Raw genomic sequence first — 26,895 nt, forward strand, 5'->3', positions numbered from 1 at the left:
TCAAACAGCTTAGCTTAGGCTATGTTCACACATCGTAAGAGACCTGCCGTTCTGTGACCCATCCGGGTCACGGAATGTCCGGTCTTTGAAAAGATCATCCCGTCCAATACTGAAGTACCGGGCAGATGATCTTTGGCGCCGCTGTTTTCTGATGCGGGCATATCCATGCGCGCCCGCATCAGAATTTCCCACAGCACACTATGGAGCGAGCTGTGTGCACTGTGTGCACTGACATGGTTTTCTGCGGCCGCTATTCAATGAACAGCGGTTGCAGAAAACTGACATGTCAGTTGTTTGCGGTACCACTAGGGATCCCGGCCGGAGCGTACACTATGGGGGACATGTATCATCCGGCGTACGGATGATTTTCGGCGGAAAGTGCCGATTTGCGTATTATTTTATTCGCAAATGGCCGATTTGCGAATAAAATATTCGCAAATCGGCACTTTCCGCCGAGTATGCCGGGGGGCAAGGAGGGGGTGTGAAGGGGGCGGAACGGAGGGCGCGGACTCAGAGTCCGTGCGATTCACCATCCGTTCCGCCAAAAGATACGCCGAAAACCTACTCCAGTCCTCAGCTGGCGTAGGTTTTCGGCCGAGCGCACGGGATTTATGTAGAGGCAGTCCGCCTCTACATAAATCCCCGTAGCTCTGGAGATGCGGGGACATTTTTACACCGTTTTTTACACCGGACTTAATAAATGTCCCCCTATGTGTACATGCTCCGGCCAGGATCCCGTAGACGGTAAGGCAACGTATTTTTCCGTAATAATCACGTCCGTTGTACAACGGCCGTGGTTTTACAAATATATTTACATTGTGGGAACATAGCCTTAAACTATATAGCTATGTTCACACATAGTATTTCTGTCAGTCTTCTGGTCAGCTCTTTTTCAACTAAAATCAGGAGTGGAACTGACAGGGTAAAATTATAATGGAAAGATTTGAACAAGTTCTGTGCTTTAAACCCACTCCTGGTTTTGGTTAAAAAAAAAAAAAAAAAAAAAGAACTATGTGTAAACATAGGCAAGTAGGGCCTGTTCACACAAATTTGTTGGAATTCAGCAGCGGAGGTCTCCCACCCCGGAAACCCACCTGCCTTAGTGTCAAACAGTGTGTCTATGGAAGGGCTCTCTTTATGGCCTGCGAGCAGAGGAGAGCAGAGGCGTGCAAGCCCTCTCGTAGACACACTGTTTGACACTGAGGCAGGCAGGATTCCATGGCAGAGAGCTCCGCTGCGGAACTCTGACAAATTTTCTTACTGTGAACTGGCCCTTACTGTAATTTATTACTGTGGTTTTATATCTTTAGCATGCAGCACTGGAGTCCTGGGTTCAAATCCCATCTGCAAAGAGTTTGTATGTTCTCTCCGTGTTTGCGTGGGTTTCCTCCGGGTACTCCGGTTTCCTCTCACAACCCAAAACATACAGATAGGTGAAGTGCTGCGGAATCTGTGTGCGGTATGCAAATAATAAAATAAATAAAATCAAATGTAGCTGTGAATGGAGAAGTACCTGTTACTCCAAACAGGTATAGGATAAGTAAAGCAAAGCATTCATAAAGTTATATAATATCCATGGTAATCAGTGCTATTGGTTACTTGGTGTTATCTCCTGGAATAGCCTTTGAGGTTTGAAGTACACTAGCCTATGGTGTAATGAATTGCTTCCAGTTATGCTTCTTAATGTTTTCTTGCATAATAAAGTGGGTCAAATAATTTAAACTAGTCACTCACTTATAACTTAATGTAAATCATTTTAATATGTTTTAATATGTTTAGCAATAGTCATTTTCTGCAAACCATTCCCCCTTCATTAGTTGATTGTACCTTACTGATCATTCATGCACTATTGATGTGCATTTGTTACTTTAGAGCACCTCATCTGTATAGAGCTCCCAGCTTAGTTACAGCCAAGGACTTTGTTTAGGAACCTGATAAGTAACAATTTAAAAAAATTTTTTATGGTGTATTTAAATGTTTACAGACTGTACACTGTGGCACATGTAGGATTTTGTCAAGCGGGTTTAGGGATATGGATGCATATGTGCACACCTAGAGATACACATGTTTGCTGTAAACAGTCAATGCCACATATACAGATACCACATAAAAATAAAGCTTCCATATACAGTGGCCTATCAAGTTATAATAATAATTGATTCCAGGATGACCATTGTATGTTAAAAATATAGTAACCAAATATTGTAGACCAAAACTTTATGGAAAACTGGTAATTGGTTCTGAATTCCCAAAATATCATCTCAAAATGAGAAAAAAAAAAGATTTAAAGAAAAAAAGGGAAATAGCTAATATGGATTAAAAGTCCTTACATACAGCAGTCAAAAAGAGCGACTAGGAACTGTACGTTACTCTCTATGTAGAGAACTGGAGCATTTTCAGAGTCCTGTATAGATGACACAAGGACCCAGAAACACATGAAGCTGCCCTCATCTAGTGCCCAAAGACGCAACTCATCCTGACACAGATATAGAACAGTGCAGAACATGTAGTATCACACTGTACTGTAGGGATAGGATACTAGACAGCCAGTCACTGCATGCATCTCAGTAATACTGGGGTTGTACCACTTGGTTAATCATTAAGTTATTCACAGGTATCACAGATCCTAAGGGTGGTATTACACGGGCCGAGCAGGGCCCGATAATACCTGTAAACGAGCAGCGATCTGCTAGATCGTTGCTCGTTTACTGGACCTATTACACGGCCCGATAATCGTTTGACAAGAGCTGCAAGGACATCGTTACCGATGTCCTTGCAGCCCTTGCTAAACTGGCATACATTACCCATCCACGTTCCAGGGCTGCTCCTGCCGTCTGCTTCTCCCGGGGGTCCCGCGCGCTCTCTAGTGTCACAGCAGCCTGTCAGCTGGTAGGCCGCTCAGCCAATCATAGGCCGGGACCGCCGCGGCCTGTGATTGGCTGAGCGGCCTATCAGCTGACAGGCCGCTGTGACGCTAGAGCGCGCGCGGAGAAGCGGACGGCAGGAGCAGCCCTGGAACGTGGATGGGTAATGTATATCGTTAGTCGCCGGCCACGCACCGCTATTACACGCAGCGGTGCGCGGTCGGCGCCCGACGAAAATAGGTTCTAAATTATATCAACGATCAGCCGATGATCGTTGTCATCGGCTGATCGTTGCATTTATTACACGGAGCGATAATCGGCCGAATCGAGCCAATTCGGCCGATTATCGTTCCGTGTAATACCACCCTTACTCTGTGTTGCATCATCTGTAAAGTCTGGTTAAAATGTTGAGGCCATTGGAGGGGATGGAGGTATTTTTTTTTTTAAAAGATAATATACATGGTGTCCCTGAAAATAGTGTTCTGGTAGTTGGTCTCCACTAAGCCGACAAAAAAAGATTGGGGGAAAGTGTGTGCAGTTGGATGGCAATAGCAGGGTCAAAGTTCAGGGAAGGAGCCAGGAAGTGAATAAATCTGTGGGGGTAGAAAAACTGTACATTGATGTAAACTACTTTACTAAAAACAGCATGTGTACTGCTTAACATACTGTATATGTGTGTGGTATACATCTGATTTTGTATAACTTTGCTTTATGGCACAACCCCATTAAGTTGAGGCAAAACAAATACAGTCTACAGTATATAAAAACATGTATTCATCTTGTTCTTCCTTTCCTGTTGTTTTTTTTTATTCCTCACACTCCATCTTACAAAATTCAATTATAGGTTAGAAAACAACATTAAATTGCGTTGTAGAATACAGATCTGTATATTGATAGAGATCAGTTAGTTATTGTTCAATTTATTTTCATCAACATCAACGGGTAATATATCTGCATCGAGTAGACCTCGCCCTGGTGTCTAGGCAGCATGACACAATGGCAATATACAAATTGTTTTATAGATTCTTTCCTTCTTGTGTAGCAGTAGGAATATTACCTAACAAATTTGTCATATTTTAGCTTTGACCTTTTAATAAATGAATATTGGATACACATTGAATTTTCCTAATGCTTTGTGTCAGCACAGGTCTTCCTTTTTATTCAGCTTTAATATAGCATTAATAAGCTCAACAAACAACTACATTAAATTAATACACTGATGACTTGTTAAAGATTTAGATTATTAATGTAGATTTCTTACAATATTGCTTTCTGGGGAAATTAACCACACTTGCACGCAAATACTTAATGTTTTTTTTTTTTAATTATTCACTTTCCTTGTACCCGATAAAATCGGTAACAGTGTCATTATCATTTTGTGTATTTGATTTCTCAAAATTGCTTTTTTTAAGTGGCAAAATTAATGACAAAATAAAATATGATTAAACAAAAAAGAAAATCTAAAAGGAAAAAGAAAATGAAAAAGAAAACAACCATAACTGCAAACAGTAATGGTTTGGGGCAGAGCTAACCTTTATAACAGCGGTGGGGAACCTCCGGCCCACGGGCCACATCCGGCCCCTGAGACCTCTCGGTGCGGTCCTGTGATGTGTGCCGCTCTGGTGGGGCAGGAGCCGGCATACACAGCATCCTCCTATCTCTGTGACACAGGAGGATGCTGACGTCATTTCATTGCACGCCGCATGCAGGAGAAGACCGGCACAGGCTAGAGGGGAGAGAAGAGGACCTGGGCAGCGTGGGAGTGAGATGTTTATTTTTTTATTTGGGACAGGCAGTGAGGGTTAACTAGGCTACCAGGGACATGACACTGGGGGGGGGGGGGTAACCAGGCTACCAGGGACATCACTGGGGGGGGGTTGAGGTTACCAGGGACATGACTGGGGGGATAACTAGGATACCAGGGACATGACTGGGGAGTTAACTTCAGCTACCAGGGACATCACTGTGGGGTTAACTAGGCTACCAGAGACATCACTGGGGGGTTAACTAGGCCTACCAGAGGCATCACTGGGGGGCAGTACTGGATTATAATAGGGGCGTTTCGGGCGGCAGCCCGGGGCCCTGAGCTCCTGGGGGGCCCATGACCACCCAAAAAGACTTATACTTTCAGTGGTGTACTGTCTCCTGGCTACACTTCCGCCATGATTTGCAAAAAATCACTGTTTTTTCATGGCAATTTTGAACAAATCAGGACATCATGACATTATTTGTCTTGCCTGTACTATGAATGCCAGGCTAGTGCTGCCGTAGTTACAGTGGGGTGGGGGGCCCAGGCTTGGTGAACAGCCCAGGGCCTATGGTAAAGTTAATCCGCCCCTGCTGGGGGGTTAACTAGACTAAAAGGGACATGACTTGGGGGTTAACTAGACTACAAGAGGCATCACTGGGGGTTAATTACAATAGCAGGGGCACAAGGGGACTAATACTTTGCCTTGCCCTGGGTGCTGCAAACCTAAGCTACGAATTGCTGCACACAGTATGCGGCCTTCGAATGATTTTATTAATGCCCGACTGGCCCTCGACATGTTAAAGGTTCCCCACCCTTGCTTTATGGATTAGTCAAACACCATTTTTGTACTTAGATTAGCATTACTGCAAACAGTCAATAGGCTTGTTGACAGGTACCCCCCAAACAGTTTAGCTGCCTATAATGGGATGATGCAGCTAATACTAAGAAGGTTCAGATCTATATTCTGCAACCTGTGAACACAGCTCTGGACTAAACTTACTGTACTACACATTTAGGGGCCTTTTACACAGGCTGATCAGTGTCAGCGATCAGGCAAAGACCAGGCAAAATCCGATTATTCAGTGATAGTCTGTTTGGAACCTGTATTAAATTTTATCTTTATCAGCTGCACATCGTCCTGTGTAAGCAGGATTGCGGCTGAGAAAGATAAAGAGAAACTAACAGCCATCGAAGAAATGGCCTGAAAATACAGCTGGCTTGAGGACCGGAGAGACAGATACCAAATCATAAGCAGCATGGTTTGTAAGTATAGACTGCTTGTGATCTGGAAGCTGACAGCGCAGATATATACATATCTGTGCTGTCAATTTCCAGGGCTGCATAAACGATGCAAGGATTCTTTATGCAGCCCGTTTGTCAGACTTCTTGTGTCGCCTGAAGGCACTGCAAACGAGCTGCCAATCTCATTCATCAGTGCTCGTTTGCGGCCCCCACTGATGAGAAATCTCTATGTCTAAACAGACCTTAAGGGCCCTATTCCACTGGACGATTATTGTTTGCATAATCGTTATCGATTAACGATCTCAAGCGATGGCTATTGCAAAAGACCTGAAAACGTTCACTCATTTCCATGAAGCGATAATAGTCACTTATGATCGTAATTGCGATAGTTTTTTCTTCGCTATTTATTCGCTATTGCGAACGACCGAACGACGTCTTATTCAATGCGAACGTTTTGCGAACGTTTTGCGAATGAGCAACAATAAATATAGGTCCAGGTCTTATAAAGTGATCAACGATTTCTCGTTCGGTCGTTAATCGTTAACTGCATTTCAACCGAACGATTATCGTTTGAATTCGAACGATTTAACGATAATCTGAACGATAATCGGCCGGTGGAATAGGGCCCTAAAACTGCTTAGATTCTATGTGAAACACAAAAAACAAACACACAAAGGCAGTGAGATGTATATAGATAGTTTATTGATTCAATTACATAACATATTTATGACATTGCTTGTTTATGATACGTATTAGAAGTGGTGGACAAACATTTCATTTCACAATTCATTTAACCTATTAAGGACATATGACGTACCCGTACGTAATATGTCCGTAGGAGGCTTTCAGAGCGGGGCCGCGTGTAGCCCGGGACCGCGGCTATTAGCGGGCACGGTCCGATCGCCGTGCCCGCTAATAAGGTAATCGGAGGCAGCTGTCAAAGTTGACAGCTGCCTCCGATTACCGGAGGCAGCCGTTCCCTGGTGTCTAGTGGGGGAGATCGCTCCTCCGGGACATGGTCCCTGAGGAGCTATCTCCGTGTGTGGTGCCGGCCGGGGTCCGCTCCAAGATGGCGCTAGCAGCAGCCCGAAAGCAAACGAGTGCCGTACAGCAAAGATCTCAATGAGAGATCAAAGTGTATATACTAGAAGTCCCCCAGGGGGGCTTCTAGTATATGTTAAAAAAAAAAAAAGTATTGTTATTAGTAAAAAGCCCCCTCCTCTAATAAAAGCCCCCTTTTCCCATGTTTTAAATAAAAATAAAAATAAATAAATAAACATGTTTGCTATCGCCGCGTGCGTAATCTCCCAAACTATTAATTTATCACATTCCTGATCTCGCATGGTAAACGGCGTAAGTGCAAAAAAATCCCAAAGTGCAAAATTGCGCATTTTTGGTCGCATCAAATCCAGAAAAAATTTAATAAAAAGCGATCAAAAAGTCATATATGTGCAATCAAGGTAGAAAGTAAACATCATGGTGCAAAAAATGACCCCTGACACAGCCCCATAGACCAAAGGATAAAAGCGCTATAAGCCTGGGAATAGAGTGATTTTAAGGAACATATATTTGTTAACAATGGTTTGAATTTTTTACAGGCCATCAGATACAAGAAAAGTTATACATGTTATATATCGTTTTAATCATAACGACTTGAGGAACATGCACAACAAGTCAGTTTTACCCCACGGCAAATGACGTAAAAACAAATACCCCCCAAATAAAAGAAATGTGCTTTTTTTTCAGTTTCACCACACTTTGAATTTTTTTCTGGTTTCGCAGTGTACTTTATGCAAAAATTCAGCCTGTCATTGCAAAGTACAATTAGTGATGCAAAAAATAAGGGCTCATGTGGGTTTCTAGGTGGAAAAAATTAAGCACAAGGAGGGAAAAACGAAAACGCAAAAACCAAAATTGTCCCCGTCCTTAAAGGGTTAATAACAGGAATATAGACTCAGTTATCAGGCAAGCAAATCGAGACTAGTGAATTCAATTCAAACACTCTTTTGTCTAAAGGATCATGAGTTAGGCTATGTTTCCACAGCGTTCCTACGGCCTAGCTGCAAACAGGAGCCCATCACATTGAGGCCACATATTGGGCCATGTAAAAGGACCACTAGTTAATATAATCTAATGAAGGTCAACACTGTTTTGATTAAGTTTGTTACACTTTTTCAGAAAGTGTATGGGGGTTTCCTACTACATACATGCAATTTTATGGGATATGCCAGATCCCAAGTCTACCACCTCTCACTAAAATGTAATCGTGTTATTGGTCTTCCAGTTGTGCTGTGTAAATATATATATATTTTTATATACAGGAAAATGATGAAGCCCCAAAACACCTTATACAGTCAGAGCCAGTTAGTGCAAGAAAATACAACTCCAATGATCACCATGATGAAAGTAATAAAATGCCAGATAGACTTTGTGAATCAGAACCCTCTTGTTGGGGTAAGTAATGTAAAATTTAATGCTTGATACTTAACATTATTTTTTTTTGTAATAACATTTTATTGTTTTGTTGTTGTTTTTTAAATTCAAAAACACATAAAACATATAACCAAGCATGGTAATTAGTAGAAAAGCTTACTGTATAGTAGTAGACAAGCTTGTTGTATACAGTATGTACAACAACAACGCAGTAATTGCAACATGAGAGTTTAGACAATTGCAACGGTTCGATTACCAGAGAACTAAGCATTTAACAAACACCAAGGGAGGGGGGGGGTTGTTGTTAGGCGAGGTAAGGAAGGACCAATTCTAAGCAGGTATATGAGTAGTTGTTAATATATCTTACAACACATGGTGTTACAACATCCATGAAGACCGTATTTTGAGAAATGTTGAAAAGGTGCAAGATTTCCAGATTTTTTTAGATGTGGTCCATTAGCAATCCATTGCTGTATAGAAGAGACCTCCAGAAAATTGGAATCAGGAGTCTAGCTGCGGACAGTAAGGGCCCTATTACACCAACAGATTATTGCTTCAGGCATACTGACTCCACGGCTCTGGTTTTCTGTGTTATGGACCCAGTTCTGATTTTTGCTAAAATACTGACCAAAAGGAGTATGAAATACTGAGCATTATACTGTGTGTGTGAAGCTAACATACCCTTTATTATCATATATACTGTCATACTACAGTATCACCAAAAGAGAATTTTCACTTTATTGCATTTTTGGTTTAGTCTAAATTTATTTGTCTGCATACAGAGAAGCAAAGGGGTGAAAGGTTCTGCTAAGTCTATTATAACCTATGTAGGGGGAGGGGCCAAGGTTAACTAGATTTGCATTTCCAGGGAAATACAAAATGCTTGAAAAGTGCGCCCCTTTAACAGTGACTTCCTTTTAAGAAAATCTTTAAACCCTGTTAACCATCCCTTTAAGAGCGACTTGGGTCCCATCCCTTTAAGAGCGACTTGGGTCCTGTCAATTTAAGAGCGACTTGGGTCCCTTTAAGAGCGACTTGGGTCCCATCCCTTTTAGAGCAACATGGGTCCCGTCCCTTTAAGAGCAACATGGGTCCCGTCCCTTTAAGAGCAACATGGGTCCCGTCCCTTTAAGAACGACTTGGATCCTTTTAAGAGCGACTTGGGTCCCGTCCCTTTAAGAGCGACTTGGGTCCTGTCCCTGTAAGAGCAACATGGGTCCCGTCCCTTTAAGAGCGACATGGGTCCTGTCCCTTTAAGAGCGACTTGTGTCCCTTTAAGAGTGAATTGGGTCCCTTTAAGAGCGACTTGGGTCCCTTTAAGAGCAACATGGGTCCCGCCCCTTTAAGAGCGACTTGGGTCCCGTCCCTTTAAGAGCGACATGGGTCCCACCCCTTTAAGAGTGACATGGGTCCGTCCCTTTAAGAGCGACTTGGGTCCCTTTAAGAGTGAATTGGGTCCCTTTAAGAGCGACTTGGGTCCCTTTTAAGAGCTACTTGGGTTTTGTCCCGTCCCTTTAAGAACGACATGGGTCCCGTCCCTTTAAGAATGACATGGGTCCCATCCCTTTAAGAGCGGCATGGGTCCCATCCATTTAAGAGCGACATGGGTCCTGTACCTTTAAGAGCCTCATGGGTCCTGTACCTTTAAGAGCGACTTGGGTCCCTTTAAAGTTGACTTGGGACCCTTTAAGAGCGACTTGGGTGCCTTTAAGAGCAACTTGGGTCCCTTTAAGAGCGACTTGTGGCCGTTCCTTTAAGAGTGACATGGGTCCTGTCCCTTTTAAGAGCGGCTTGGGTTCTTTTAAGAGCGACTTGGATCCTTTTAAGATCGACTTGGATCCTTTTAAGAGCTACTTGGGTCCCTTTAAGAGTGACTTTGGTCCCTTTAAGAGCGACTTTGGTTCCGTCCCTTTTAGAGTGACTTGGGTCCCGTCCCTTTAAGAGAAACTTGGGTCCCGCCCCTTTAAGAGTGACTTGGGTCCCTTTAAGAGTGACATGGGTCCCGCTGCTTTAAGAGCGACTTGGTTCTGGTCCCTTTAAGAGCAACATGGGTCCCTTTTAAGAGTGACATTGGTTCCTTTTAAGAGCGACATGGGTCCCTTTAAAAGCGACATGGGTCCTATTAAGAGCGATTGGGTCCCATGGGTCCCAGTGGACATGTGACTTTGTGGATGTTGTGAGGCATTGACTAACAAGACCTTAGAATTTCTATTGGCTGCTATATTTCAGCTATTTGCATATGTGCTGTGATTGGCTGTTAGCGTTTAGAGTGTGGCCATTATTTCCAATGGGCCATTATTTTCTATGGGAAATTAGGGGTCTTTAAACGAAAAATTTCTTAAAAACGACAAATCCGATTGAAACCAAAAATAGATAGCACACCTTTGAAAAGCAGTTTGAACAGAGTCTGTCTGCGAAACAGTTCTGGCTGTATTAATCGCAGAAAAATGGCTGGAAGAAGAAGAAACAGAAGAAGAATACGGATTACAGTATAGTGCTTTTTCAAGCACTATAACGAGTGAGCAGGGAGAGTAGATAAATAGACTATGCAGTTTGGAGACTGTCTGGACCCCTCCCACCTTCATAGACCATAATGGACACAGAAATTGCAACACATAGTAAGTGAGGGGGGGAGGCTGTAAAGCAGCCTTTTGAGTACACAAAGAAAACTCTTTTGCTTAATTAAACATATTACAGTTTCTTAAAATCACTTGTACTGTTGATTTCTGCAAAGTGACATTTAAATTACATTTAGACTTTAACTTTAGAGAGAAAGCACATAGAGAGAAAACACTTACTATATGCCTCTTTTCTTCATGCAGTAGAAACTTACATGAAATACAAAGAAATAGCTATTTAAGAAATACATCACTTAATTGCATTTCAGATTTATTCTAAATTTATTCCTGTTTTATAACAGCTGCTACTTCCGACAGTTCTGAATATAATGTTATAAAGCAGACTGATTTGAAGCTTACACAATGTGTCATTTATTGCCTCTAGAGATTGGGATGCCGAAAAGATTTTCATAAAAAGACCTTGAATATTATGAAATTAAGCTCTATAACTGCAATATTGTAAAAGGCAAAACCTCAAAGGGAAATTAAATAAATATGTGATATAGTTCTATTGGATAATATTACTTTTTATTAAAAAAAAAAAGTTCAGCAAAAACTAACTTTGTAAAATGACAACAGGTTATGTTTGCAAGAGTAGTTATAAGCAAAGCCTCAGGAGGCACAAACCATTCAAAAGTTTTCTGTATAAGATAATGCTGAAAAAAAGTCATCTGGGTACACCAGAAAGTAGAACTACCCTTTCTTCATTTAATTGTTTATACCCGGGTATATATTTAAATGACTTATGACTTCTCTGCATTTTTAAAGGAGTTCCAATAAAAACTATTACCTCTTTAAAAGCACCACTTCATGATCCTGTAAGGATGCTGTATCACAATATTGTGCTGTTTATTTGGGAGATTTCACCCAAGACTGCCTTCAAACACCAGTTCCTAATTCAGACAGGGAAAACTAGAAAGCCACCTATATATAAAAAAACACCCCTAATTCATCTGTTTTAGTAAATGCTTGTACTTAACAATAACAACTCTAGAACATATTTATATGTGCCATTCCTTTGTTATTCTTACCAGAAATCTATGACCTAAAGTGATACTGTCACCCGCCCTTACTCTCGCTTTATTTCAGCGGTTAACAGTTAGCAGTTAAGTCCTATCTCCTGGCTGGGGAGAGGGCCCAACTCCTGTTAAGCCCTACCTAAGTGACACAGTGTATTAATGAAATGAAGTGATTTTAAGGGAAAAAACACATACAAGTTTTTACATATATGTGTATATACAGTATATATATATATATATATATATATATATATATATATATATATATATAAACAAGAAAAGGCAAGCAGCACTGCTAAGTAGAAGTTGGGTGCCAGCGGTCCTGGATCCTGACCCGGGATCGTATTCAAATAGCAACAAGATAGTCCATGGCACTCACAGGGTTAAAGTGAAAAAAGTTCAGTGGTTTATTTGTTCATCGTAACAAAGCACTCCAAACAACACGACGTTTCGTTAACCTCACGTTACCATCTTCATATATATATATCTTCACACATATATATATATATATATATATATATACACATATATATATATATATATATATATAATGTGCCACATCTAAGCTTGTCAATGGTGTGAGCTTGGGCCCCCACCCCACTGTAACTATGGCAGTACTAGTGTGTTGCTCATAGTATGCAATAGATAATGTCGTATTTAATATGTAACTGTTAATTTTTTATCAGAAAAATTATTATCAGGCATAACTGTGCTCATTTTCTAAATTACTCCCATTTTGAATTTGGTGCTTAAATACCTTAACAGAAGTTATTCTATGGTGCATGGCTGGAAACGAGTGTCATCAAGGAGTTAATGTATAACTACCCCTCACTATGACTACCCCCCCTCACAATTCAATTCACAACATTTTTCATTTTTAGGCAGCCATGGGCAGTATCTATTATAGTGTTTGACTGGTTATGTCCCTACATATTCTCATAGTCAGCTCCGTTTGGATAGTGTCAACATAGGAACCCTCCCCCCCCTCCAAATTTATTATTATGTCACAAACTTCTAGTAAGAAGGAACTGCATCTAGTAACAGGAACGGCATCACAGAGCTATAAAATTGGTCATCCAGAATTGTTATGCATGTATTTTCTAAAGAGACCACGATTGGTTACACAAAGTCTTTAAGGGCTTAAAGCGACTCTGTACCCACAATCTGACCCCCCCCCCCCCTAAACCACTTGTACCTTCGGATAGCTGCTTTTAATCCAAGATCTCTCCTGGGGTCCCTTTGGCAGGTGACGCAGTTATTGTCCAAAAAACAACTTTTAAACTTACAACCCTGTGCCCTACGGGAGTATCTGTGCCCTAACTTTGCACCACCCCTCTGTCCCTCCTCCCCACCCTCTTCATCATTAGGAATGCCACTGGAACATTCTCTCCATGCTGAACATTGCACAGGTCCTTAACGATCCAGCCCATGTGCCGGGTTAAACAGGTGGGGAATAGGAGGCAATCTGTCTGGAGCATTCCTAATGATGAAGAGGGTGGGGAGGAGGGACAGAGAGGTTGTGCCAGCCTAAGGGTCCTATTTCACGGGTCGAGGAGGGCCCGATCAATGATGTAAACGACCACCGATCTGCTAGATCGCCACTCGTTTACTGGGCCTATTCCACGGCCCGAGGATCGTTGAGCGAGGGCTGCAGGGACATTTGTTACCGATGTCCTTGCAGCCCTTGCAGCATACATTACCTGTCAGGTCTTCTGCTCCGCTCTGTCCTCCTCCCCGGGTCCGGCGCACTCTATCTTCAGAATGGCCTGTCAGCTGACAGGCCACTCAGCCAATCACAGGCCGCGGGGGTCCCGGCCTGTGATTGGCTGAGCACTCCGTCAGCTGACAGGCCATTCTGAAGATAGAGCGCGCGGGACCCGGGGAGGAAGACGGAGCGGAGCAGAAGACCTGACAGGTATGCTCCTGCTGCTGCTTCTCAAATCGCTGGTCGCCCACCGCGCACCGCTATTTAACCGTAGCGATGCGCGGTGGGGGAACGATGATTTTAGGTCTGGCCCTAAATGAACGATCAGCCGATGACACGATCATTGGCTGATCGTTCTCTCTATTTCACAGAGCGATAATCGGCCGAATAGGGCCAAATGGGGCCGATCCGGCCGATTATCGTTACTGTGGAGTAGGGCCCTTAGGGTCCATTTACACAGAAAGTTTATCTGACAGATTATCTGCCAAAGATTTGAAGCCAAAACCAGAAACAGACTATAAACAGGGAACAGGTCATAAAGGAAAGCCTGAGATTTCTCCTCTTTTTAAATCCATTCCTGGTTTTGGCTTCAAATTTTTGGCAGATAATCTGTCAGATAATCTTTCTGTGTAAATGGACCCTTATGCATATACAATGCAGGCCACTCCCGTAGGGCACGGGGCTGCCAGTTTAAAAGTAAATTTTTAGCACAAAAACTGCATCACCTGCCAAACGGACCACAGGACAGATTTTGGATTAAAAGCAGCTAACTGATGGTACAAATGGTTTGGGGGCGTCAGATTGTGGGTACAGAGTCGCTTTAAACCAGAGTAAATGTAACATACCCTACATGTCACAAAAGTTACTTCCTGTTCGTGCCCCTCCGGATATTGTACAGTAACGTAATAGTGAGTAAAGTCTTCTTCAGCACACTACACCTCTCTTTCCCACAATCCTCCTTGCATGTAGGCTAAGTGGAGACCAACTCCCAGTATTTGGAGATTGCAGTTCAACTGAGCATGGCTGAACCACTTTAGTGGGTCATAGACAAGGACATTGAGAAATCAAAACAAAGCAGGCACATAGGGGGATAAGTAAGTCAATATTTCTTATATAGTACATTATCAGAAATGCTTGTGTGATATTAGCCTTACTTGTGATGTTAGAACGCCTTGATGTTCATTAGGTTTCTATAGCCTAGATATAGAGAAAACCCGTTTGGCTCTATGCAGAATTGCATAGAGTGTAAGACAACAGCATTGGAACAGTGCTCACCTGTCAGACCTGGGGATCTGACAGGTTCTTTATAAAAAAAAATCTGGCAGCCCTCCTGCTGTGCCTGTTTTTGTAGAATCTGACTGATGAAATAACAATTCTAGAGCATTTAGAGCCTGTGCTGCCTCTCTACTCCCTCCTCTATTAAGCCAATATTTTTTTTTGTTTACTATATTAAAATATTTTGAATAACTTTGAGTGGAATTTAATTGCTCCAACAATGTATATATCATAGTGACAGCTGTTAATTGTGCTGTGGGCCCAATGGAGACAAAGACCATCCCCCTGCTCCATTGGTAAAGACATCCCCCATTCATAGAGATTCTTATGTTACCTTAAAAAGAGACATGGCAATTATACATCCGTTCTCTGTATACTTTATAGGGTGATATTGAATTGACCAGGCACTAATGTCCAAGGATGTGATACATTTTGGAAGAGGCTTGTTCTTAAAATATGTCCCTGTTTGATGTCTTATGGGTAGGCTGAACAGCTCGATAAACTTATGCATGAAAGTAGAACCCTCTGGTATATGAAGAATATGCATACATGGGTCAAATTGTGTAACAATAAAAATAAAAAGAGACCTTGAAAAAAAAGAGTCCAATGGTTTATGCTCTACACTTGAAAAGAGAAAAATATCAATGATATTGCTCTAAAACCATTAGGGCAGGAGAATGCTGACAAACCCCTGGGTGTTGTACTCTTCTTCCTGCTTTCCACAAATAGTTGTTCATATGATTATATCTTATAATGTGACATATGTATGAATGCTTATACATACAGCTGTTTCTGGGAGATTCCTGGTTAACATGCTGTTAGATACATTAAGTAAATGGGAAGAAATTTTTATTCACCATCCTAATGGTCTATGAGTCTGACAACTACTCCCATGTGTGGGTTTGCAGTTTCAGCCTTTAACATATGTGCTGTATTATATCTGTTGATTGCCAATTATGTGTTAAAAGAGATCAGGCTAACAGAGAATATGAATACAGTAAATAAAGATAAAAGGCAGGATAGACACTAGAAATGAGAATCCATTATTGTTAAAGTGGCTTCCAGCATTTCAGTAATCTTGTTGCTGTATTTACTCGAATTGTAGACAGTAAAACAGCCTAACCCTCATTTTCTAGGCTTGCACAACAAGCCATTCGTGACTTAATGTTCAGTTTATTTATGCTGCCTTGCATAATTTCATTTGGAATCTTTAATGTAAGGAAATAAAGGGGAAAAGTAAAAGAAATGCATTATGTAAAGTATACAGCTGACTTCCTGTTAAAATCTATTCCGCAATTAAAATGCGTTGCCAGATGTAGAATCTTACCCCTGATTTCATTTAATTAGTCATTTAAAATGCTTTGCAGCAAACAGACGCCAGAATAAAGTGTTAAAATGATATGAAAATGAGCTGTGCCTATAGATAGTAAAGTGGTTTTCATAAGACATTATAACATTTGTACAGCAGCTCAGGAATCCCAGCCTATTCATTTTAAGGAAAACATCTACACTGGATTCATTTTTTCTAACTGTGCTAAAAGATGATTGCAGTAAATTCCATTTTATACCATTATGTTGTGGAGACTAATTGGCGGTATTGTGTTTTCTTTATTATTCAGGTACAATTAAAAAGCGTACCTGTCACTGTGTAGGCATTTAAACTTCCCTGTACAGACACAGCTTCAGACCTGTGCACAAGCCCTATTCTTCTCAGTAGAGCTTGGGCATGGAACTTGCCAGTGTTCAGGCCCTTTCTACATCAACCTGAACTTCTGTTAACAGCTTCACCTGCATGGGGAAGTTCAAAAGCCTACACAGTGAACTTATCTGGGAAAGGAGGTGTACCTCCCAAAATGTGTTATATATGCTGTTTATACAATAAATTATTGTTCGAATCTATTGAGTTGTCCTCTGGATTTGTGGATAACGTTGATATTTGGGAGTACACTTTTTGCCTTTTGCTTACACAGCGACAAGTACACTTTAAAAATGTACTTATAAACTTGGCATATCAAGTTTTTTTCCTTCCTTCTGAAGTATGGTATGCATCAAAAATATTCCCCCAGTATGGTCACTAAACCTAACGACATCATGTGTATAGAAGACCTAACTGCCACATTACATGACCTGCCCTGACCTTACCTTCCGACCTTTGACTTCTATAACTGGTCGATTTTGCATGTTAGCTGCCTGTCTGTTGTAACCCAGATTGTGTTTGAGCGTCTTCTCTTGTTTTTCATTTCACATATCCAGGCCGGGGACTACCGCCCAGTTGCCCGCTGCCGCTTAGGGCAAATAGCAGCAAGTAGACAGTGACATTGGGCAGGGCTGAGCCCAGGGTCCACTGGTCTTGTTTCTCCTGCATCTCTCTGTGACCCCAGTTGTAACAAACAACTTTTGCAAACAGCTGACGTAAATTTTTGTGGTTCACCCAGTTTTTCTTTTTTCACCATCCTTGCACCGTTTTTACTATTAAATTCAATGGACTTTTCAATTAAAGACACATCCAAATGCCAATTAGTCCTCCTAAACTAGAATAATTTACCAACAGCCGTCATTGCACTGACGGGCGGTCAAAAAGCAAAATGATGGACATTTTTTTTCTTTTCAAAAACAGAAAGTAAAAAACATTTTGTGAACACAGCCAAAGGGTGACTTGGGGAGGCCCAAGTCAGTGGAACAGCCAATGTCTTATAACTACTTTATTAACCCCCTCAGAGTACTTTGGCCCAGATTTATCAAAGTGTGTAAAATAGAAATTGATTGCTAATGGCAATTTACAGTATTCACAGCTTAGTCTTTATTTTAAGCTGAAAGCTGAGCTGTATTTGGTTTCTATGGGCAGTTTACACCAGTTTCTATTTTTCATCCCTTTGATAAATCTGCACCTTTATCTTTTAGGAAAGCAGCAGATGCCCGTTTTGACTCATGTACTCCACCATGGTAAGATGGCCTCATGCCCGGGATGGGTAAAGTGGACGACCAAGTAGAGGCAGCCACTCTCCCCATCTGGAATCTGTTACAAAAAAAAAAATTGGTCAGCTCTCCTACAACACCATTTACACCATGCAAGTGCACATTGCTATGGCAGACAAACAAAAGCACAAAAAATGCAACAGCTCACAGCTAATGGCAAGATACAGAACCAATACAGATATGAAAATGACTATTTCTTTTTGTCTCAGTATATTAGACTACACCTCTGAAATGCATATTGCACTGCCGCCTATGGTTTACCTATAGCACCAGTTATTTGTTTCTCTGCTTTATATTCCGTTTTTCTGAGGTCACAAAACAAGCACATAATAAGTGTTATGAAAGATGCTATAAAAATACTTTTCTTCCATTCTGTTGCCAAAAATGACAATAAAATAATAAAACTTGTTTATGAGTTAAGAGTAACCTATTTTGAAGGCATATAAAACTATCTTCAGAAAGCAAATATTTTGTAAAAGGTGATTTATGCTAAAAATAAATTTTTTTCTTTGGAATATTCTCAATAAACGAATCTTTGAAATCAACTCATCCTGCCATCCTGCAGTACATATCAAAGGCTTCTATCTGATTTAGTATATGAAAGGTTGTTAATCTAAACTCTTGCAATTCTTTTACTCGACACATTTGATAGTTACCTACAGGCTGTGTGATCTGTGAAATGATGCAAGTACAGAATAATTCCTCAAATATATTCCACATTACCATCTAGGTCTGTAGGAAGCTTGGTATATTAACACGTTTATTATAAGCAAGACTCAGGGGTAAATGGGAAATTAAAGCTATTTATCACACACCAACTCTATGTCACCTGTAGCTACTGAAAGAATATACTTGATTCTTTCTCTAGGGTGTATCTATAGACTCACACAGTGCGTAGTATACAAATAGTGGATATCAAATCACACTAGCTCAATCAATATATGTAAATCTGGTAGCGTAAAGTTGAAACTATTTAAGTACAAATCCTATAGGTAAAACTGTATTTATATGTAGAATAACCATCCTCTTTATCTATCTTTGCCAACATTGTTAGATAATTTGGCCAACAGGGCCAATCTTACACCCCCATCGCCATGAATGCTGACAACAATAATAATGTTATAGAATTAGATCAATGTTGATCAATTATTTGTACTCTAGCAATAAAATCTACCAATTGCTAAATCAGGTTTATATAGTGTAGAAATGTTTACTGTGTAAAAGAGAAAGTTCAAACAACCGGCACTCCGTTAACTTCTGCGGCGCGGTGCCCGTGGCAATAAAGTCACAGAATAATGGAATGAATCCCGGCACTCGCTAGTGTAAATTGCTTCAATGGATGTTTATTACATCAACGCTGCACGCGTATCGACCATACTGGTCTTTATCAACAGCAGTTGCTGTTGATAAAGACCAGTATGGTCGATACGCGTGCAGCGTTGATGTAATAAACATCCATTGAAGCAATTTACACTAGCGAGTGCCGGGATTCATTCCATTATACTATGTAAAAGTACAGTTCCCATAGGCTCAAACCATGCCCCCAGAAATCTGTTGATTATATTATGCACCATACACACTGAAATTGATCATATTATACACTTCATCCCCTGAAATTAATTATATTTTACCCCCTATAAATTTGTCATAATGCACATTATGCCCTCTGAAATTCATTATAATGTACACCAGGCCCCCTGACACTTATTATAAAATACACTGGGCCCCCTGGAATTTTTTATAAGGTACATTTTCACACACTTTACTTTTTTCAGCGGTAAGTGTTTCCCAGTCTGACAAAGCTGCAATATCTAAGCACAGCTGCTGCAAAAAGTAAAGTGTGTGCAAGTACAGAACAGGGTAAAGGTGCAGTACACTTCTGAGCACTCACAGTAATGAACTATTAACCACATACTGCTATATAACAAAATGAAATATAGACTGAAATATATTAAATGGCTTATCCAGCGCTATAAAAACATGGCCACTTTTCCCCCTCTCTTGTCTCCAGTTCAGGTGTTGTTTGCAATTAAGCTCCATTTACTTCAATGGAACTGAGTTTAAACCCCCACCCAATCTGGAGACAAGAGAGGGGAAAAGTGGCCATGTTTTTGTAGCGCTGGATAACCCCTTTAACAAAGACATCCTGTATAAGGCCTAAATAATATTGTCACACAATGACTTCTGTCATTACCACCATAGACCATATAGACCCTATAAGAGATTACAGTACAGTTATATCCTGTGACTCACAGGGGGTGTCTTCCTTTGAGTTGTTTTCTCTTTTCTTCTCCATCCAGCCTGAGCTATTTCTTTCAGCCACAGCTCTCTGCAGAACCTTCAGACAAACATTTTAGGCTTCACATTCTTCTAGCTGTCTCCTTACTATTCCCCAGATATAGCACCCCAAATGGTAATAGACCCTCAGCTAGGTAGGTAGGTCACTCCTGTAGATAGGTGCCCCCATTGGGTAACTACCCCTTCTAGGTAGGTCCCCCTAGTAGCTAGTTTTCCTCATTAGGTTAGATAGCACTTGAAGGTAGTTAACCTAATGAATTAGGTCCCTTATATGTAATTTCCACCATTAACCAGGTCTCCCCATATGTAATTTCCCCCATTAGTCAGGTACCCTCCATTTAATATTTATATCATTAGCCAGATCCCCCTGTACATAGGCTTCCCAGTAGCCAGGCTTTCCCTGTAGGTAGCGTTAAGAGCTCTATTACATGGAGCGATAATCGTCTGAATCGGCCAGATTCGGATGATTATTACTCCGGGTAATAGAGACAACAATCAGCCGATGAAACAATTATCAGCTGATCGTTTCTTTAGGCCCAGACCTAAAATCATCGGCAGCCAACTGTGCATTGCTACGTGTAATAGCGATGCGCAGCCGACAGCTGACTATTCTACAAACAGTTTACATCACCTGTCCACATTCCCAGTCTTCTCCTGCAGCCCTTGCTAAACGATTTTTGGACCGTGTAATAGGCCCATTAAATGAGCACCGATCTAGCCGTTCGTTTACAGTATTGATTGGGCCTTCATCGACCCACGTAATAGGACCCTAACAGTAGTTAGGCCCCCTGTACATAGCCTTCACTGTAGTCAGGTCCCCATGCAGGTAGTATTCCCAGTTGCTAGGTCCACCCTGTGCAACTCCCATGGACTTTAATCGGAGGTGCGCAAATGACTTAGCCCTGCAAAGTGCACTGTTTACATAACTCCAGCAGCTATGTCATTTACATAACTCCCACATTTATGCTGTTAATGCTTCTTTATCCCAGTCCCAAAGCCAGGATTACAGCTAATAAGGGATTGCTCTTTGCTATAGCTTTGGAGCCATTGGCAGCATCTAATGGAGTATCATCTGCAATAATAGTGGTTGAAGGGAACCTGTCACAACATCTGACCTATCTGACTTAGCAAATACTTATATTTCCTATAAATAAATAAATAAATAAAAATCTGGAACAGAATACTGATGCCAAAACACTGAGCAGATTTGAATAAGGACTTTTTATTTTACTGATTTTGTTTTTTGTAACTGTACTCATACACTTTATCCTTCAATGTACCTAACTGTACATTTAACCATGTGTCATTCTGTGGTAACTTTGAAATACTCCTATATGACAGAAAATGAATACAGACTAAGGCTATGTTCACATAAAGTATATTTTCGTAAGAGTACGGCCGTTGTTCCAATCGGCAACAACGGCCGTACTTTGTACGAAAACATAGGTTGGCCTGCTTTCTATGGGAACCTGGCCGGAGCTGCAGAATAGCAGTCGCAGAAAACCCTGTCAGTGCACACTATGGAGCGAGCTGCTCCGGCCGCACGCTCCATAGTATGCAGTGGGGAGTTCTGATGCGGGCGCGCACGGATGCGCCAGCATCAGAACTCTGTGGCTGCAAAGATCATCCAGCCAGTACTGCAGTACGGGCCGGGATGATCTTTTCAGAGACCGGCCATTCTGTGACCCGGCCAGGTCACGGAACAGCCGGTCTGTTACTGTGTGTGAACATAGCCTAATGCTATATGTAGGCTCAACCACCTACTATAGTTACATGATCTACAGGTGTAAATGATGTATGCCTGAGTGATCATTTGAGCATCATCTTTTCTTTTTTAATCTTAATGTGCTTGACATAGCATGAACTCACATATTCTGAAAACCACCTGTTGTAAAGCTATTATGCCATTAATCATTTTGGATGTGTATTAGTTTGTATAAGCTAAATGTATATTATTTTTAAAGATATTCCAGAAGATCCTCAAGTAGCAGAAGAATATTATGAAGATGGTTTTGAATCTTGTTCAGAAGAGAGTGATGTAGAGAGTGATGAAGAAGAAGACTGTGATGAAGAGACACTGATAACTCAAACCACATTTCAGCAGGTCTGAGCACAATTTATCATTTGCTTTCTATGTAGTGTGGTGTTTGAAAAGTCACAGACTACAGTATATGGTGGCACAAAATACTTGGTTACAGATCTTATATAAGAAACAAAACCTTGATAGTTGCAGAACAATCTAGGTAGAATGCAGCTACTTAAAACAAAACTATTCATTTTCTTTACCTTAGTTCTATGTCAACTTCAAAGGGGCTTCAGACTCTATAGCTAATGTCACAGGTCTTAAGATCTTATTGTGGAAGATTTGACTCCCTGGCGGTGTATTATTACCACCATGTCCGACTATTAAAGGGGTAGTGCGGCGAAAAAGGTTTTCCCCCATTCCCTCCCCACATGAAAAGTTATATAGATGCATGATATACATTGGTAGCAAATTCCAGCCCCTTACCCCACTTTCCCTGGTCCCGCTCGTACCAGAAGTGGCTGACTTCCGGGTTGAGGTAGGATCATCTTACAGCCCCGGGCTCCATCTGGGGTCAACACGTAGTGCCGATACGTCACAATCCGGGGCGTCCCTGGGGCTCCGGAGCACTCCCTCCCTGCCCTGGCACGCCTCCCTTCCGCTCTTAAACTCTGCTATTGGTTATCCTCTATCACAGTAATTCCACTTCTATTAGAACTGCAAGTCCCAGCGCACCCGATGACCATACACTGAACTGACATGTGTATGGTCATCGGGTGCGCTGGGACTTGCAGTTCTAATAGTATTGGCATTGCTGTAGATAGCGCAGCAGGGTAAAGCAGGTCATACACTGGACTGACAGTGTACAACCTGCTTTACCCTGCTGCGCATTACCCCATATCCACCTACATGTGCTGCCGTTCCCCATACATTATACTGTATCTCCAGGGGGAGGGCAGTCCCCAGAGCTGACCCTGCAGTGCACCGACCCCTCTGCTCGCCTCTGTTATCCACCCCCTCTGCCTGGCTCTGTTATCCACCCCCCTCTGCCCGGCTCCATTATCAACCCCCCTCTGCCCAGCTCCGTTATCCACCCCCCATAGTGCTACCGGCCCAGACACCCCAGCAGCGACCACCCCTCCACCTCGCTCAGTTATCCACTTCCCGGGAGCATCGGTGGGATGCTCTGAGCTGTGGCGGCACAAACTTGGAAGATAGTGGCCACCCGCCCTCCACTCCTGCCCATTAGGTACTTAGATTTGCCGAAGTAATACAACACAGTCTGCCTCTTCTTATTTACTTTCTCATGGTAATGCACCTAGGTCATTTATGGTAAAGTGCCTGTGTTAGTGTTGTTTTTAGTCTTTTTAGTCTTTTAGTCTTTTTTTATTGTATTTGTTTGTCTCACATTGTAAAAGATAAATAGAAAAACATCTAATAAAAAATAGAGAAGTAATTCTGGAAAGCTCTAGAATGGAATTTATTAATTTAAAGAAAGTATGGGCGGGATGGACAATCCATGGGCCATCCTTGGACTGCCCATAGACCACCCTTACATAAAAGTGTCCACATCACATTAGTAGAATTTACTTACAGTATTTTAAGAAAAGCATTGCATACTGGAAATCACATAATCATATATGAAATCAACTGAATAATCATACACATGACAGTTGCTTCACTGTTCCTGAAATATTTCTGCTTTGTCTGCATATGTATTTTTTCTTAAAAATTCATTATTCTGCATTTAACACATTGCTGTAACTACATTACATGAACATTGTGCATAGCCTAACCAATCATATGTGACTTATTACCTAAGCACCTTAAGGCTATGTTCACACAACATCAAAAAAGAGAAAAGTTGTCCCCTTTTTCTATTCAAAAAGACATCCATTGTCTGCGCGGACGTTAAAATAATAATTATGACAATTATTTTCCGACGTCTTTTGCAAACATCAGATTTTATTTTATAGTTGTTCAAACACAGTTTTTCTTTTTTCACCATTCTTTCACCGTTTTTACTATTAAATTTAAGGACTTTTCAATTAAAGACACAGCCAAAGGCCAATATGTTCACCTAAACTAGACTATTGTACCAACAGCCATCATTGCAGGGCCGACAAAACAGCGAAATGACGGACATAATTTTAAACTTAAAATGACGGAGGTCATTTTTTCATTTCAAAAATGGAGAGGAAAAAAACGTTGTGTAAACATAGTCTAAGGCCCTCAAAGAAGTATCCAATTTGTCTTGATATAGGTAATAGATTTGTAATGTCTGCCCTGTAGTGTCTATGGGCAGACATACTTGCATCGGGATTGACATTCTGCTGCGAGTATGTCGGGGGACCGGCCCGTTAAACCTCCACCAGCCAGAGCATATACATTACCTACTCCGCGATCCGGCCTGCTTCGGCAGTTCCCGGCTAGACGTCCTGCTCAGCCAATCAGTGTGCTGCCCTGCCGCAGAACACTGATTGGCTGAGGGGGGGGGGGGGCATCCACCCGGGAAACCCCGAAGCCCCCCCTTTCCCCGAAATTAAAACAAATTACTTTTTTTCTTCAATTTTACTGTGTCCCCAGTTTTGCAGTATATCTTATTAATTGCAAAGTACATATAATATTTAATGGAGTTCCTCTGTGCCTTTGCATCTAATCACATGATTATTGGTACTGTGCCGCTAAGCTTCCAGATCACCAGCAGCAGTGTATACTTACTAGCCATGCTGCCTGTGATCCCATATCTGACTCCACTCCTCGCAGGGGCTGTATCTTCAGGCCACCGCCTCCTCCAGCTGTCAATCATTGCAGAGGAGGTGGCAGCCTGAAGTTCCAGCAGCGAACAGTATTCTAAACTGCACACCTCTGACCACAGCAGGTGCTCAGTGGCAACTTGTTCCTTCAATCACTAATCGCATGTCAAAGCTGCGGCGGCGTCCCATGGTCAAAGCTGCCAGCGCCGCCGCACCCGCTCTCACTCTCTTGCTGCAGCTGCCGAAGCCCATGTGCAGGGGCTCGGTGCTGCTTTAGCTTTGGCCCCTGGGAGCATCTTACCGTCCCTTGTGCCTGCTCCCCGCTGTCCTGGCCGGCGCACGCACGCCAGCTGTCACATATTTAAATGGACAGGTTGCCCTTAATTGGTAGTTGCACCAAGCACACTGACAATATAAATATCCCCACCTGTCCTGTCCTGCCCTTGTTGGAGCCTCTGCATGCTTCCCATTACTGTGTGGCCCAGTTCTCCATTGTTCCTGCCCGTTGTTCCTGCCTGTTGTCTCTGCCACCTGCGGTTCTCACTTGTGACTGCCATCTCTGTGTCCGCTTGCCTACTGTTCCTGCTACACCTCATTCGCCGTCACTAGCAAGCCAAGTCAGGGGTAGTGGCCTGTGGGGTCGCCTGCCGCAGCATTTGTAAAATTATTGAAAAAAAAAAAAAAGTGTGTAGGGTTCCCCCAATTTCCATAACTAGCCAGATTAGAACACCAAACAACAGCAGCCTAGTAGTACCAGGATGCAAAGAGCAATTTATTTGGTCCTCCTCAGCCTGATAATACCAGTCAGCCACCGCCCAGTCCAGGAGCAGCAATTTTGATGCTTTGGGATTACTGGCACCCGGATCAGCCCAGTACCCCTGGTGCAATGGGTCCTAGGGTAATAATGGGGGCAAGGTTAGTGTTAGACATTTTACCCACTAACACTAAGCTCTATGAGACGTCTTCCACTACTAAGCCCGTAAAAAAAAAAACACAATACACATTTCATAAATATTTTTAATTTAAAAAAAACAAAACACACCCCTCATTGACCATTTTAATAAGAAAAAAATCCGGTGGTCATCGACGTAGTCCACCAAATCTAATACCGATATCTGAAAAACAAAAAGGAGAGACACACACACAAAAAAAGTCAGGAGCAGCACACCCATCATTTTAGCAGGTGTTCTGCCCCTTACAGTATGCAGTATCTTGCCAGATAGCTGCTTACATCCTGGCACCCATACTGAACAATCTAACCCCCAGGGGGTTAAGTGAGGATGCACTGCTTCTCCAGTTAAACCCCTGGGGGGCCAGACTGATCTCACACTGCACCCATTACCAGCATTGAAGAGGGTGTTAAGTGCCCTCCTTCAATGCTGGGAGGGGCGCAGTGCAGGATACAGACGCAGAGGGGACTGCACTGCACTGGGGCCAGGAGGAAGGGGAAGAAGGATGAGTGTCACTGTTATTAATGTCTCTGCAGCGTAAGGTATAGGCTGAAGGGACATTTTTTAACAGTGAGAGATACAAAGCAAGCTTGTGAGATTGCTCTGTATCTCAAGAGCGCAGGGGATGCCGGGAACATCTGGTGTAGAGCAGTCACACACCGACTCTTTGGAAAAGTGCCAGCATGTGACAGTTTTTAAAGACTGCTATAGCGCCTCACAAAGGCCATAAAAATAATAACATGTATTTACAGTAATGTAATGATACTTAAAGGAGAAGTGCGGCGTCATGCTGGATACAGCAGAAAGGAAAAGTATAAACCCTTTGTTTATATTTCCTGTTCATTTTAAATCCATCTCTGGCTTTGGTGTGAAAGATTAAGTTTACAGCAAATTGGTAAATATAAATCTTAATTTTCATTGTGGCCTTCTTGAATGCCAGTGCTACGATCTGTTGATTTCTGACAGCCACATGAATGATGTAGGAT

At 42.0% G+C, this 26,895-nt stretch overlaps 1 protein-coding gene and 1 long non-coding RNA gene across 6 annotated transcripts in view; one reads left to right on the forward strand and one right to left on the reverse strand.

Annotated features, from left to right (window-relative positions):
* The window catches only part of NEK11 (NIMA related kinase 11), a 204,454-nt gene that overhangs the window by 139,641 nt on the left and 37,918 nt on the right, over positions 1 to 26,895 (forward strand). For both annotated transcript variants that reach the window (XM_069958335.1, XM_069958336.1), the window contains exons 12-13: positions 8,178 to 8,310; positions 22,145 to 22,284. In XM_069958335.1, coding sequence (XP_069814436.1) covers positions 8,178 to 8,310; positions 22,145 to 22,284 — 273 coding nt within the window. The remainder of the gene's footprint in view (positions 1 to 8,177; positions 8,311 to 22,144; positions 22,285 to 26,895) is intronic.
* The window catches only part of LOC138783532 (uncharacterized), a 119,785-nt gene that overhangs the window by 68,533 nt on the left and 24,357 nt on the right, over positions 1 to 26,895 (reverse strand). The gene's annotated exons all lie outside the window — the stretch shown is intronic.

The sequence above is a fragment of the Dendropsophus ebraccatus genome, chromosome 2 (assembly GCF_027789765.1).
Source record: "Dendropsophus ebraccatus isolate aDenEbr1 chromosome 2, aDenEbr1.pat, whole genome shotgun sequence".
Classification (NCBI taxonomy): domain Eukaryota; kingdom Metazoa; phylum Chordata; class Amphibia; order Anura; family Hylidae; genus Dendropsophus; species Dendropsophus ebraccatus.